The sequence below is a fragment of the Saimiri boliviensis genome, chromosome 6 (assembly GCF_048565385.1).
Source record: "Saimiri boliviensis isolate mSaiBol1 chromosome 6, mSaiBol1.pri, whole genome shotgun sequence".
NCBI classification, from domain to species: domain Eukaryota; kingdom Metazoa; phylum Chordata; class Mammalia; order Primates; family Cebidae; genus Saimiri; species Saimiri boliviensis.
Window position 1 is genome coordinate 67,113,920 of NC_133454.1, and position 16,383 is coordinate 67,130,302.

Here is a 16,383-nt window from a genome sequence, read left to right on the forward strand (position 1 = left end):
TAATTTGAATTCAACCAAATAATTGGATACCCCAAGTTATCCTGGACAATCATGGTAATCTGTCTTCTGTGGGTCTCTCTTTTGGCCACAGATGGAGCAGCAGCAGCAGGAGTTACTACTGTATTGGTTAGCTCTTATATATTGTTCTTACTTGACAGGTAGAGTAGAAAGAACTCTGGTGTAGGAGTCAGGAGTTCTGAGTTCTAGTCTTGATTGGTCAGTTTATTAACTTTATGCTCCTACAATCACTACTGCTCCCTCCTGGAGCTCAGTTCTTCTCTTATGAAATGAATGGATTATACTAAAAATCTTTCCAAGGTCCCTTCTGTGTGTATCATTCTGTGATGTTATGAGTCCAGGGTTATCTCATGACCCAAAGCTTAGATGAAAAGGAAAGATTCTGCCCCAAAGACCCCTGCCTCTCAGGCTGTCCCCTTTTGGGCACCTGCCTGTCACTGCATTGACACTTTGATTTTGGCTTGTTCATCCTGCTTCCCAACTTTTCTATCTCCAGTTGTTCTATCCACCATCTCTCTGCTTTATGCATCTCTTGTAAAGTTTTACGGGTTTAAAGTCCATAGATAGCCTCACCTTTGCTATTCCTTCATATCCTCCTTCTCGATTCTCTCTATTTGTGACCTCTTTTCTCTCCCTGGAGCCCTCTTCCCCTTTTCAAGTTGCCCTTTTGCTCTTTCTGCTGAAATCCTAACACGCTGGACTATAGCCCGGATGAACCACGATTTTATTTTGATCCTGTATTCATAGAGGAGCAAAAAATAGCATATATTTTTCCAGTTCCCAGTCCTTCCCTACTTACTGCCCTAGAGGCATCTCTTTATCCAGATTTACGCTGCCTTTTCTGATTCAATCTTCCAATATCTATTTGATGTCATCGCACTCTAAATGCCCTGCATTTCCCATCTTCTCGCCTGCACTCCTATTTGAGATCTCCACCAGGAGAGGGGGGCCTTTAGCCTTTTTAGTCAAGGAGAAGCAGAACTGGCATTTGTTAAGCTAGTGCTCCTCTTTTGGCCTCTCGTGTGTGTGGAATAGTGACAGCTCTTTAGCTGGCCCCGGCTTGCTCTGGCTAACGTGGAGCAAAACAAAAACAACAACCAATTTCTCTTTCATCGGGAATTCTTCTCTCCTCCAGCCCTGCTTCAGTGTACAAATGCCAGGGCTGCCTGAAGTCTCCATCCACTGTGGCCTCACCTGCCCGCCAACCACCCAGAGTTACCATGTCTGGCTCTTCCCTCCTTTGTGGTCCCAGGATTATTACAGGGAATATGATTGTTTCCTTTTGCTGAGGGAGTGTGTATGTGTGTACATGTTTGTGAGCTTGAAAGGCATTGTCCTACAGATATTTTTATAACCTGAAGCAATTACAGCTGTCAGCACAGAGACAAGCTGTGACAAGCTGATTTATGTGTACAGTATATGTGTATGCAAGAAGGAAGGGAGGAAAGAGAGGGAGATGGTGGGGAAGAGGGTGGAGGTGGGCGCTGGTTAGGAATCTGCTTTCAAGAAGGCAGAAAGGAAGTTGTTTCTATAAAGAACACAAATAATGAAATTGCTTTGAATGTCATCCCTTTTCATTAACTTGGATATGCTGGGAAAAATAAAATAGATCGAGCAGTCTTATGAAGCTGAAGACAGGATATAAGTTAAGTCGCTAAGTGTTGGTTATATTTAGGAATTAAGGGATGGAAGGGAATTGACATATGATTCTGATCTTCATCTTTTCAAACTACTTCAATAGCCAGTTTGAAGGATTTTGTCTTGTTAATTGTGTGGGCATCTCTGACCTTTCACCACTTTCTAAACTTCTGCTTTTGAATAAAGTTTGGATCCCTGGGCCTACGAAGCAGATATAAGGTTGCAGGTGCCTTTTTTTTTGTCCTCCCTGTGAGTTACCTGAGCTTGGCTGGGTTTTCTGCTGCAACTGCTGGATTGCTAAGCTTAGTGCTAAGCTTAGCACTCTCCCTTCGTGGCCAAAGACAAAGGTGGTTTGACTGTCTTAGGTCAACTGCACGCAGACTGGTAGAAAGCGAACCTCTCAAAGAGCCTGTAAGAAGAATTATTTTCCTGCCCAGACATACTAATGAAGCAGTGGCAGGAAAATGTATTAATAAAGCATCTTCCATCTTAAATGGATTTCGAAGTTATTTTCCTGTAGAGTTAATCATATATGTAGGCCCCTTGGGAAAGCCTCTTGTTGTCATTATCCACATTCCTCGATGCAAAAACTAATGCTCATTTGTACCTACCTGGAAATTAGATGCAAGAGCCAGGATTAGCATTTATCATGAAAGGAATCATCCCTGCCATTCTCAGGCCTGCAGGGAAATGACTCCGAAGCTCAGAATGAGTCCCTCTCCTCTCCCCATGACTACCATTTGTTTCCACTTGATGTGGTGAGGATGCGTTTAAGAGGAGCGGGGAGATGGGAATACCAAGGATGGTTGAAATGAATGGATGAATTATTAGAGGTGACTCCCTGGCTTGTGGAGAAGAAGCCCCAATTCAGCAGACTGAAGTCAGCAAACATCATCTCACAGCTTCAGTCTATCATCATATTTGTCTTAACTTGGTGAAGTTATTCAATTTCCTATGTCCACAATTGCCCATTGGAAAATAGAGACACAATAGAATCTTCCAAGAATGGACTGGTACTAAAATAGGTTAATTGTCCTCCTTTCCTTTCAAAAATGTAAACAAAGCTCTTCTGCTCCCCACAGATGTAACTGTTTATTCCTGATAGTAAAGTCATTTGTTGCAGCCATAAGTTGAGAATTGATAGTTTTGCTGTTATGTATCAAATGATCCCCAGTGGCCAAAAGTAGCAGATGAGTTTCCCTGAGAATTTAGTATCAGGAAAGTAATCAGAGGAGAGGGGGGGGACAATTGGCCCAGTGATGAGTAATGCAAAGTCTTTTGAGCTCTTCACTGTAAAGTCACCCCACTCTTGCTGGCTGAGCATTTTCCAGTCAACTATGATAATGGAAAGACAAGCCTTCTCAGTTTTCCTTTGTTACCCAGGAGTGTGGTTTCCATTTCTCCAAACTCTACTGCTGTCCTAGCTCTATATAGTTAGTGTGAGGGGGATTTGATTAGTGAAATGTTTGTGTCTTCTCCAACGTGTTATCTACATGTAAGTGATTGGTACTGCTGCAAGGTTGCCAGAATGAGTACGGGTTATGTGACTGTTATAGCGGTTCAGTCTCTTTGATGTTGGACGGCTTTTGATGCTGGATGGCTTTCTGGAAGAACATTTTTCTGTTATTTAACAGTTAAAAAAAAAAGTTTCCTGGATGTGTTTGATTGAAAGTCTAGGGGAAAACCAAGGATACTGTTGTCTCCTCTCTATCCCCAAGGGGAATGTGGGTCAGTGCTGGAGCCCGGCTCTGGAAATCCCAGAGAAGGCAGCAAAAAAAAAAAAAAAAAAAAAAAAAAAAGCTTTCTGGATGTTTTTGATAGAAAGTCTAGGGGAAAACCAAAGTTACTGTTGTCTCCTCTCTGTCCCCAAGGGGAATGTGGGTCAGTGCTGGAGTCTGGCTCTGGAAATCCCTGAGAAGGCAGCATTATTAATGTCACCACCACTGCGCCTGTTGGGCTGATCTGTACTTCCCCCTAGCACAAGGACCAGGTCTAGCTGGGGAAGGGAAACGCAGGCCATTCCCTCAGAGCCGAAGTTAAGGGAGAAATATTAATATAAACACAGGAGGTCCAGCAGCAGCCAGAGAGGAGAAGTGACAAGGACCAAGGCAAATCCAGTCTTTCCCTGGGTTTCAAGAATTTGAGAAACACACTTCTTAAAGATGAAATCAGCTGTGCCAGTGCGAGGCCCAGGAAACCTGGGAGTCTGCTGTATAAATACAGCCAGTGGCTCACACTCATCCACTCAAGTGAGCACTTTTGCAGGCCCAGCATCTTTAAATGGCGACAAACCAGGAATAAAGAATGTAAGTCGGTGTCTGAACTTGACCAACATTTTGATGATGCGATTTTGCCAGTTTCGCACACTAAGAGGCTTCTGTGGTTCTGCGTTTTATACATGGCAGATTTCTAGAATGGTGGTGTTGAGTCTGGGGTTTTGAGCAGCTTTGTGGGGGGCTGCAGGGCGGGTGCTGTACTACTGAGTACCTATGAGGTTCTTCTAAAGCATCCTCCCAACACTCTGAATTTACTCTTAATGCTAATGGGATTAATCTGATCCTTTTAAAGGTGCATGTATGCATGCTGCAGGGTGTTCCTTTCCCAGTTAATTAGTTTGTGACCCTTATTAAGATGTCTCCAGTCTGGGGCTTATTAAGGCTGCATGGTAACTTTGCCTTTTTTTCCTAATTTGGAAGCGCCCGCTCTGGAACCGGGGAAATGGTTAAACTCCTGGCCTGGGCTGGGCTGGTGCACAGCCTGGGCCCGGCGCGGCGGGGGTTAAGGTGGGCGCCCGCGCCCCGCGCCCCACGCCCGCCCGCCGGGATGAGTGCGCAGTCCGCGCCGCCCGCTCGCCCGCCCGCCCGCTCGCTCGCTCCGAGGCGGCACCGGGAGAAAGTGGCGGTCAGGGATGGAGCTGCTGCCATGACAACCCCGGCGGTCGGGGCCCGCGCGCGTCGGGGCTGCTCCCGGGAGGAAGGCGGCGCGGAGGCCGGGGGCGGCCGCTGAGCTTGGCGTCCGCGCGGCTCCGGTGCCGGCTGCGCCGCGCCTTCCCCAGCGAGCGAGCGAGCGAGCGAGGGGCCGCCGCGGTCCGCTCCCGCCGCCCGGCCGCTCCCTCCTCGGCCACTGCCGCAGCCCCTGCCCCGCCGAGCCCGGCCGGATCGCGGCGGCTGCGGAGCGCATTGGGGCTCGGAGGAAGTTGACCGAGGAGGCTGCCGCAGGATCCCGGGGCCGGATTGCACGAAGCCCGCGCGGCGTCTCCTCCGCGCGCCACCCGGCGCCTCTGCGAGCTCCGCTGCCCATCCGCTATTGTTTCCGATTGTTTTCCGGTGGCGAACCCGGCTCCGAAACTTACAAAGTGTTGGATTTCCCCCGTGGGAACTGAGGGACTGCAGACCACCGCCTCTGGGCCGCTGGATGAAGCCCACCCCGTCCCCTTCCGGTACCAAAGTGCTTACTCCTCTCCAAAGTGCCATGTCTGAACGGCCCCTGGCAAGAGGCGGCTCCTGAGACGCGCCCACACCTTTCACCTGCCTGGCGCTGCCCCCTCCTCGGCCACCTTCCCGGCCGCAGCAGCGAGGAGGGAGCCCCCTTTGGCCGCGCTCCGTGGAACTGGTTTTCCGAGGCGGGCAAGCCGAGGCCGGATTTGGGGGAGGAAGATTAGACTTGGAGGAGTCTGCGCGCTTTCCTCCTCCCCGCGCCTCCCGGTCGCCGCTAGTCCACCGCTCAGTCCCCGCGCCCGCTCCGCACCCCACCCACTTCCTGCGCTCGCCCGGGGGGCGTGTGCCGTGCGGCTGCCGGAGTTCTGGGAAGTTGTGGCTGTCGAGGATGGGGGTCTGTGGGTACCTGTTCCTGCCCTGGAAGTGCCTCGTGGTCGTGTCTCTCAGGCTGCTGTTCCTTGTACCCACAGGAGTGCCCGTGCGCAGCGGAGATGCCACCTTCCCCAAAGCCATGGACAACGTGACGGTCCGGCAGGGGGAGAGCGCCACCCTCAGGTAGGGAGCTGACATTCTTCTACGAATGGATGATTTGTATGGGGTGGAGGTAAGGGGCAGGGGTGCAGGTGTGTGCACTGAGGCGAGCCCCGGCTGGCAGAAAGGTCGCTGGTTCCCTGGGCTGCACAATTTATGGCTGCGCCGGGGGCTCTGCCTGGGAATGTGGCGGTCATAGGGAAAGGCTCAGAGGTTCTGGCGGTGAGCTTTTTCCCCAAAACTGGCCTCTGCAGCTCAGGCATTTGCTGAGGGTGAGGGGTGGCTGGTCGTTGAGATTGAGGGACTTGTCCCTGGCACTGTCTGTGCCTGAGCCTGGTGGCCGTGGTGACTGGGGGCCTGGACAGGCTCGCCGCGAGCAGTCTTCTCTGAAGTTAATGAGTCCCAAAGGAGGGGTCTGGGTTGGAGCGAATGCCCCCACTCGCCCATGCCATGGGGATTTGCCAGTCTTGGACCCTGCACTCGGGGAGAGCTGCTATTTTGTCCTGGGCTTATCTGTGCCGGGGCTTTCCTGGGGTGCCTTCATGCCGTGAGCTGGTGGGCAGAGACGCTTTCTCCTGTCTGAACGTGGCTTTCTGAGGCCCAAGTCATGGAGTCTGATATGTCCGTGGAAAATGGCATTTACTCTAGTGAACTGTGTTCTGTTCCTGCCCTCCATCAAAACAGTATGTGCAAAACTCGTCTACTGAAGAAAAACTAGGTTTCAGTGTTGGGTTGGGTCCTGATTGGCTTCTGCGGTTAAGGCTTGCAGGCACTTGGGGAGAAGAAGAAGAATCTTGGTTATGCTTTGTGTAAGGTAGAATGATTCTATCTCCCTGATTACCTTGCCTGCTGAAACGCTAACTCAATCTCCAGTGTTGATAAACCACACCTCTCCTATGAGAGCAACACACTTAATGATTGCAATGGGAAATTTTATTCTCTGGAATTTTATAAGCGAATAAGCATGAGGTGGAAGTTAAGAAGGTTCATGAGAGCGATTTCCCTGCCTCTCCTTGATTTAGTCTACCCTCTTAAATAAAGTTTTCCAAACTAAGCAACAGAGCTAACACAAGGTAGCATGGCAATATTCTTGTCCTTTGCACATGAAGATTTCTGGAAAGATGACCCTGGTGTCGGTGTCTACGGTTTGGCCTTTCTGATGACTTCTTCTAGGATTGTGTTGTTTGTGGACTGTATTCTTAAGGAAATATCTACAGGATAGAAAATGTTGAAGAGGAGGCAATGTCAATACAGCACTGAATTATCAGGACATTGTCAAAGGAAGTGTGTAATTTAGGGACCCATGCAGGGCTATAAGCATCCTTTGTCTTGGGAGAGCTGATCCTCATGGCTCTGGTCAACTCCTAGTTATTCCTTGGCTCATGAGACCCTCCTCTTCCACTCTTCTGGGCAAAAATAAAGCAAGTAGCTCCCCTCATTCCAAAATGATTGTGTATCTGCTTTAGAAATGGATTTCAGGGTAGTTACAAATATACAGTCATTTTAGACTACTTAAATAACCAAAAATGAACGTCTAAAGCAGTAATAATCAAGAAGTTTAATGTTCTCTGGATGCCCCCTTTGCCTCTAGTCCTTGGCTGCCAGGAGGGCCTCCCAAGGACAGAGAGATTTTCATGTGGGTAACATTTGTTATAAATGGGATGATTTTTATTTTTTCAAGGAAAAGGTAAGGTAGCTCTGTAGAGATTTGAAGATAAATAAACAGCATGTGGGCCTTGGCAGACAGAGACCCTCTGTTTGGAGGCCAGGATCTGGTCTCCAGAAGGTAGTCTTCAAGCATTATGAAAATCAGGACCATCCAGAGGGTGGCTGCATTCAGCAGAGGCTGAATGACGGGACAGGCCTGGGTTAGGAGTAGCTTCTGTTTGAAATCGCATTATCATGTACCGGCTGACTTATCTTTCTTTGTCTTCCTTTCCATGGTTCTTTTTTCTCATTCTGCGAGTCTTCCTCTCAGTCTCTTTCAGCACTAATGTTTGTTTGCATTTTCACATGTGCTCTCAACACAGTGGTATTGTTTGGGTACAGATGGAGATGGGAACATGGTGGAACTTCCTTTCTAGACTCTTGAATTGGCCCTACCCAGCCAAGTTCCTTCTGGAACATCTCCTGCCATTCTGTGCCAGCCTCAAGGGCTGAATGTCTTCCTGACATACAAGAGAAAGGCCCTCACAGTGCATGGAGCACTACAGGACAGGGATTAGATAAGCTAGGGTCTGAGTGACACCAGCCCTTGACCATGGGCCAGACTGAGGATATGAATCAGGCACCAAGTGTAACAGGCAACCAATATAGAGGGTGCTCAGGCCTCTCAGGATTTCCCTCCTTCTCAGACTCTGATGCACTAGAACAAGAAAGGGCTGCCCTACTAGGTGTGTTTTTGTGGAGTGGAAGCCCCTGAAGTCTCAAACACAGGCCCTACATTTTCTTGTTCTGTGTGCAGAGAAGCAAGTAGGAATTTCAGAATGTGTTTTGTTTGCATAATTTTCATGTAACCTGAGTATAGGTTGCAACAATCTAGTAGTTCAGAGTTCTGAGTTATTTTCTTTTTGCTTTGTATTGTGTGTGTGTGTGGGGGGGGGGAGCAGATGTCCCTTCTTCCTTCCTTCCTTCCTTCCTTCCCTCCCTCCCTCCATCTATCTTTCCTTCTTCTGTTTTTTTTTTTTTTCTTTTGTGGCTAATCATATGACAAAGCTATAAGGAACCACAACTAGGGGAGACCAGAGCACGTGCGCTGTGGCCTGGAGGCCGCCATATCCATCTTCCTATGGGTGTGGCCTGGAGGCCGCCATATCCATCTTCCTATGGGTGTGGCCTGGAGGCCACCATGTCCATCTTCCTATGGGTGATTGGGTGATGATGGTGACGCATGTAGTTTTCCTCATAACCAGCAGAGGACTTTTTGCTCTAATTTCATTTCATGCTGCTTTGTTCTCACCAATATCATTTTTTGAGGATCTTATCCAGTCTCTAAAGAGTAAATGCTCAGCGGAAGAGTCCAATGTGAGGAAACTTTTAAGCCTGAAAAGAATTACAATTTGTAATTCCCCACTCTTTCTGCCCTCCTGCTGACATTCTGTAGGAATATTTCTTAAAAGGGTGAGGTAACACAGAATCTACAATAATACTATTAGCCAATGCTTATTGAGTGCTCACTATGTGTACCGGAGTATCTAAGTATTTTAATAATATCTAACCTATCATTCAGCCTTATAACATTAACACTTAACTCTAATAACAGCCCGATGATGTAGGAGCTATTATTATCCCTGTTTTACAGATGAGAAAACTGAGGTGTGGAGAGTTTACATCCTTTGATGAAGGTGACACAGCTAGGAAGCTTTGACGCCAGACTATAAAGCACTAGTAATAATCATGTTAATAAGATAAATAGTGCTGTCCTTGGTCTGTTACTGTGTGAATGTTTTATGTAAACATTAACGTTTAATCCTCATAACACTCTGAAATAGACTTAATTGTTCCCCATTAAGGCCCAGAGATGGGGAACTTACCTGAAATCACACAAGCAGCCAGTGGCAGGCTGGTATGCTGGCTCAGGACTCCACTCCTTGACTTTGTACACCAAGCTTCCCAGGACTGTTCAGGACCCTTTGAATTCCGTGTTCCTCTCATTCCTCTGTGGCACTCAGTGTCTGCCCCATTCATTTTGGCTTAGACCCTGTTTTCCAATGTTGCCTAACTCTTGTCTTCTTTCTTCCCTTGGGCTGCAGAGTACCTCTTGGAAAGTAGGTATCATTCCTCGTCATGGCATGAGCATTGTGTCTGGCAGATGCTTACTCAAACGAAATGAATGAAAACAAAACAAAAATATCCCCCAGCTATGTTCAATTTATCTCCTTACCACATTTCTCTGTCATTTTATTTTAAATTTCAATTATGGCCAATCAAAAATGTATTGAGAGGTTCTTTCAAGAAGGGCACAGTATTAGTCCGTTTTCACACTGCTGATAAAGACGTACCCAAGACTGGGTAATTTAGAAAGAAAAATAGGTTTAATGGACTCACAGTTCCACGTGGCTGGGGAGGCCTCACAATCATGGCAGAAGGCGAAAGGCACATTTTACATGGCGGCAGACAAGACAATGAAAAGCCAAGAGAGAGGGGAAACCCTTTATAAAATCATCAGCTCCTCTGAGACTTATTCACTACCACGAGAACAGTATGGGGTAAACCACACCCATGATTCAGTTATCTCACACCACGACACATAGGAATTATGGGAACTAGAATTCGAGATGAGATTTGGGTGGGGACACAGCCAGCCCATATCAGGCACTGAGCCGGGTGTTTGGGTGTAGAAAGGCATATGGCCTGGACTTGGCTTTTGAGGGCTTGGGTCCAACTGAAAAAGCTGGCTGTGGACAAAGAGGTCATGAACCTTGTGAGGCAGAATGCGCCGTGAAAATGTGGGCAATCACACTGCTGTGGCTGGAACAGAGCCCCTCTGTTGGAGCAAAGGCTTTCTGTAGGTGGGCAGGCTTGTGCTAGCTCCTAGCTCCTGGGTGGAAATGAGCAGACATCCAGTGAGGAAACAGAGAGCCCTGGATGCCCAGCTGTGTGGTTGTCATTCACTTAGAGACCTTCACTAAGCATCAAAATGCCTGCCACTTGGCAGTTTCAATGAATGAATGCTTTCCTTGTTTCAGAGATTCCCCAATTAAGGCAGCAGCTGGTAAAGTGCATTATTTCCTGGGGATCACTTGGTAGGTGGGCATGAGAGGCTGAACTCTGGCTTCTGTTGTGCCTCTAGACCATAGGCTTAGTGATTGGATGATGTTGGTTTTCCAGGGTGAGTTAGGAATTGAAGGTCTGAGAAATGTATGTCATTTAGGTTGAGTTTTTACATGGAACTCCATGCAATCACATAGAATAATGTGGTTTTGATACTTGAGAGGATCCAGGGAGTCACCTTCTAGATGAAGGAAACTGTGGCCCTTTGCTTATGTCATGTAAAGTGCGTGGAGTTTCATTTGATAATCAGGTGGATTCTCTGGTAGTCCCTTCAGCGACTCCACAACCTCTTGAAGGCAGAACTATGCCTCATTCAGGTTTGCCTCCTCGATGCAGCACGTGGCTTGGCCCATGGGATTTGCCAATAAAATCTGAAGGACTCTCGCCCTGTCTTTCGCTTTACTCACTCTGTTGTGGACACCCATAAACACAGCTTGTTCCAGCTGCAGAGCATTTCCTCTTGTGGATCCCACTTCTGGGAACAGCCCTACTCTGGTCTTTCCACGGACAGCTGTTTCTTATCATTTTGGCCTAAGCTCACACAGAATTCCCTCCTGCATGCCTTTCCTGATACCAAATCAAAATAATCTTCTACCACTACCGCCAGTCTTACCCTGGCATATCGTCCTGGATTTTTTCTTTAGAACAGTCATCTCCATCTGAAGCACCTCATTCATTATTTGGTTATCTGTGTATGGTTTGTCTTCCCCAACGGGACTATAAATTCCTTGAGAAGAGATGTCCTCTGTCTAATTAGCACTGTATAAGCAGTGTCTGGCAGATAGAAGATGTTCAATATATTAGTTGCGTGAATGACTGTGGGAATGAAGGCCTGAGATCACGTTTTCTTCCCAGAGTCTGTGTCTTTTTTCCTGGATTGTCTTCTGCTGTCCTTGCCTTAGGCATGTTACTTCCTCAGTGTCGTTTCTGTCTGGGCAGCTGTGCGAGGCTGCTCTTGCAGGGGTGCTGGGGACAGGTTACAAATACATAGAAGTCATTGAGATTGTGTCCGTGTGTCCAGGCCACAGATGAGATGGGCTGTGTCGGGTGTCCGTTATTTCATATTTGTACCCATGACACATGCCTTCTTTTTGCTGGATCACTTCCCCACCCAGTCCTTAAGCCTTTGAAGAAACAATGATGTAGTCAACCCCAGGGAAATTAGCATTTCCAAGATAAGGAGGGACACAGAAAAGCACTCTGCCCATCCTTTCTGTTTTCAGAGTCTGCTGGCCGTGGTTGTGGAGGCGTTAACTATTGATCTGTCGTTTATGAGTTCACCCGTCCAGAATAGCAATGCCACTCAGGAAGCCTGTGCTGCTGCCACCACCCTACCCCCCCTCAGGACCAGCCACTGAGCACTCACCTCAGGGCTTGCCAGGCATCCGGCTGGTGGCCTGTGGCTCTGAGGAGCAGGGACAGATGGGCCAGCAGAGGGAGGCTCCTGGAAGCACATTCAGCTGTTGAGTAGCCAAAAACTAAAACGGGAAACTAAAAACTCAACCAAACATGGGGCAGAAGGAGGAGGAGTATGCCAATTGTCACTGGAAGCCAGAGGAGGCTACAGGGGGCCAGCTCAGTGCTCTCACACCCGTCATCTAAACCATAAGTGCTTTGCAGAAAAATGTTGCCTTTCTCCCTCTTTTACATGCACAGCATTTTGAATTTGAAAGGATTGCAGAGATCAGGGAGGTCAACCACCTGGTTTTCCAGATAGTGAGAGTAGTGATCATCAGTCTTGCACAAGGACGCCTTCCAGAAGGGTGAGAGGGCTGGCAGCCAGGGCACACTCCGTCCCCAGGCTGTGAGCCCTCACTTGGGACTTCGCGTGATGAAGGGAAAGCCACCTTTTCCTAGTAAGGGCAAAAGCATCCTGCTGACCATGAATGCTTTCAATGCAGTTAGCTGACATTTATCACTGTATTCTCTCCTGACTGCTGGTTTAGTCTGTACCACACCTTACATTCTTATGCTTTGACTCTGGCTCCATGTGGGACAGCTGTTTCCTGTGGGTCAGGTCCTGTGCTGAGCAGTTTACCAGAAGCAGCTCACTTACTCCTAACAGATGCTCCATCAGGTGGACACAATTATCACGTTGATTTTATAGATCAGGAAACCAAAGCGCTGAGAGGCACAGTGAAGGTATTTTCCCAGCTCACATGCTCAGGTGGGTGCTGAGCCTGGGACTCAGGATGGGTAGTGTCTGACTCCTAGGCAGGCTCCCTCTGTTCCGTAGCGCTGGTCTCGTTCTGTCCCTTCTATTCTTCATTGCCAAGTTCCTCTCCCACTAGAGACCCGGTGAGTTTGGTTGTCCCTCCTTGTCGTGGTGCACAGGAATCCCCTCTCCTGATGTGTGAGAAACAGGGCTTTGAGAGTGTTTAAGGTTTTGTGTCCTCCATGGCGTGAAGACACAGGGACCCAACCAACCCCTAGAGATCCCTTCTCCTCACAGAATCTTACCATTTCCCTAGTTTGTTCAGAGGAAGACCCTTATTCTAGATTCTTCCACTGATCTTTGGCATTACATGTTGGACTTTCTCAATCTTGGACTTTCTCAATGTTGGATTTTCTCACAGAGAGTTAATAATGTTAATAATACCGTGAACATTTCCACATACTTCTCTGGAATGTGGTATTGAACACAGTCGAGGTGGACACTCAATTCTAGCAGGATTGCACAGGCCAGTCAGTGCATCTGGATGCCATGGCACCTGGGGGACAGGAGGCACGTGCTCCAAAACACTGCCTACTTCTTTTTGTTGACTAGTAATAGCCATCTTTCCTGGGGAATCTTGTAAAAAAAGAGAATTAATGGTAATGGTAGATTTGTTCTCTTGGGTTGAAAGTCTCCACTGATGAGTAAAATAGAATGTTATCCTTGCGTTATTTAAGGTCATTTTGCTTCCAGTGTGTAATAGATAACTAATACCAAATAAATAATACTACCAACGTCATCATAGGTGGTCAAATAATATTATATTTTAGGAAACCAAGGATTTATTGAGTTTAGGATGCATTTTCAAGTTGCATGTGTGAGCTGAAGAGAGAAGGAGGTAACAGGGAAGTTTACTAGGAGTACAATTGCTGGAGACAAAGAGCCCCAACGCACAAGACCTTACTGATTCATATGTGCCGGGAGTGGTAGGCTAGAAAGAAAACAGGCCGGGAGACAGAAATCTACAAACTCCAGCTCAGCCACTTTGTGTAATTGCAGGCAAAATTTGTAATCTCTCCACTCTCCATTTAAAGAGGACCGTTACTACCTATCTCAGAAGTGTTGTTTTAGGTTAAAATGAGATACCACACACAAAGTTTAGTATATGGTTATAACTTTCTTTCTCTGTATATGTATGTACACGTGCATGTGTGCATATATGTGTATATAACACACACACACACACACATATACCAATTTTCATTTTAAACGATTGTGGCTTAAATACTTTGGCCAATATACCATGTCTTCCATCAGAAAGATCCGTAGAGAAATCCCCCTTTGTCCACCTATAATTGTGAGTTTTTTTGTGATGCCTCTCCTACACATCTGTTTAGAGATTTTTCAGTTTCAAATCATCTCTTGAGATGTTTAATTTCTGAGACGGAGTGAGAAGAAAGGTATTTCTTTGTTTTTCATAAGAAGATTGTTGCATAGCAAGTTGTGACAGTTCATGGCTCTGAGGATGCATTTTCCACCAGAAAAAATTCATCCAGAAGGTTCTGTGGAGCAGGTTATCTGTGAATTCATGCATAGATTTAGGACTGGCAAACCCTTTTTCCTTAGAGAAATAATTTTCTATGATAATTCCACTGGAGTCAAATGGTAAAAAACAGGGGTTGGGATAACATGTCTTGGGGAAGGGGCAGTTTGAGGCTCTTGCAGCTTTCTCTAACTGTAAATCTTCTCTTCATTCACATCTCCCGATCATTGGGAGGCAGGCTCAGGACTTGCACGATGATGGTGAAAATAGAGAAGGAGGTTTCTTTCCATTTGGGAATTTTACCTTTGGTCAAGTCTAGGGCAATTCCAGTGCATCTGACATTAGAAAGGGCAAGACCAGTGCATCTGACATTAGAAACTGATGTCCGAATTCACTGATAGGATCACAGGAGGAGTCCTGTCCATTTTAACCCAATGCCAAAGGGCTTAAATTCATTTAAATGGAGTGAACTATGAATAGAAGTCTTGATCTTTCATGATCAGTTTTTCTTAAATCTCATTTATTCATATTGTGGAATTATTTGGTTTTATTTGGGTCTATTTGGCCAACTTCCTGTCTTATCGGTGTGAAATGTTTTGGCTTAGAAAGCTTTTGGGGGGTTAATTTGTCTTACAAAATGAACATATAAACTACTCTTACAATCTCACTGATGGATTTCTTAAAATAATAGAATTTTTAATGAAAACATCATCAACCAGCAGACTGATGGAAAATTTAAAAAACCGAAATCGACCTTCAAACGAGCTTTGTTGGCTTTGTGGAGTCAAAGGAAGATGTATTTGTGTGAAAATAGTTTCTTGATCTTCTCTGGCTTTCAAACAGGCTCTAATGTGCCGGATGAGTGAAAAAGTGCTCTCAAACTCAGGAGAATCATCTTTGGACTAATTTACCTGTCAGGAGGGCTCAATCCAAAATTCTAACTCATCAGAAGCTATGAGTAAGAAAAAGAACATATGCAAATTATTTTTAATTTACTGCAGTTGTTGTACAGAAAAGCTGGACATAGCAATGCTTTGGGGTTGTGGGTTGAATTTTGTTCCATCTCCCCATCATAAAAAAAAAAAAAAAAAAAAAAAAAAAAAAAAAAAAAAAAAAAAAAAAAAAAGATACGTTGGTGTCTTAACCTCCAATACCTTACAATATGACTTTATTTGGAAATATGGTTGCTGCAGATATAATTAGTTAAGGTGAGGTCATATTGGAGTAGAGCATGCCTCTAAACCAACATAACTGGGGTCCTGGTAAAAAAGATGCCTATGTGGAGACACAGACGACACACAGAGAATAACAACAAAGGCAGGGGCTGTAGTGATGGGCCTGCAAGCCAAGACATGCCAGGCATTGCCAGCAAACAGGAACTAGGATAAGGCAAGGAGGGAATCTTCCCTGCAAGTTTCGAAGGAAGCAGGGCCCTGCCAACACTGTGATCACTGTGATTCAGATTTCTGGCCTCCAGACCTGTGAGACAACCACACGGTTTTAGCCACCCAGTTTCGGTACTGTGTGGTGACAGCACTCGGACACTAGAACATTTGCATATGAAAGAAAGAATTTTGTTAAATCATCATCATCATGATGCAAAGCACTGTAGATAGGCCTGGTTAGATCACCCAGTTCCCAACTGTGACACAAGCCACTGTAGTCCACAGAGGAGGTGCCAGAGTCCAGAGTGCTTCTGGGTCTCCATCGTGACCCCAGCCTCTCCATTCCAAATCTCAAAGAAGCCAATCAGGATAGAAATACTTACATTTTTATTCCTCAGAGACCATGAGGACAAACCCTATTATATCTTCTCAGTTATCACAGCCACCTCAGAAGTCACAGGTCCCCAACCCCAGGGCCATGCATCATTTTCTAGATTCATAACCCGACATCCAACAGTCTAAGCGAGTTGCAAGCCTCTTCCTCATCCTCCAAACCTTCTAACTCTCTGGAGTTAATGATCCGTCACCAGCAACACTTTTACATCTGCCGTCTCTTTGAATGTTTCCCCCTTATGTTTTTTTTCTTTTTTGCTTAAGTTAAAACTCAGCTGTTCCCTGGGTTATTTCCCCTCCTGGAGTCCTCGACAGTGGCTGTTTTTTTTGCCATACCTTGCTTACCATGAGGCCTGAAACTTGGATAAATGTCCTCCTTGCTACTCATTATGGCTTCTGGACATTTCTTTTTCCATCTTTCTTGACATCTCCAGTTAGGGTGGAACAGAAGCCACTTGGCCCTGTTGCCCTCTGCCCCTTCCTTGCTGGAGACGTGTCATTGGTTCTGAC

General features: G+C 46.5%; 1 protein-coding gene across 14 annotated transcripts in view; it reads left to right on the forward strand.

The window, feature by feature from the left end:
- The window catches only part of NTM (neurotrimin), a 969,594-nt gene that overhangs the window by 519,484 nt on the left and 433,727 nt on the right, over positions 1–16,383 (forward strand). For 12 of the 14 annotated variants that reach the window (XM_039471027.2, XM_074400884.1, XM_039471028.2 and 9 more), the window contains one exon: positions 5,564–5,648. In XM_039471027.2, the coding sequence (XP_039326961.1) occupies positions 5,564–5,648 (85 nt within the window). Of the gene's footprint in view, positions 1–3,522; positions 3,963–5,563; positions 5,649–16,383 lie in introns of those variants that run through there. The other 2 variants (XM_074400888.1, XM_003923499.3) reach the window with 2 other exon arrangements.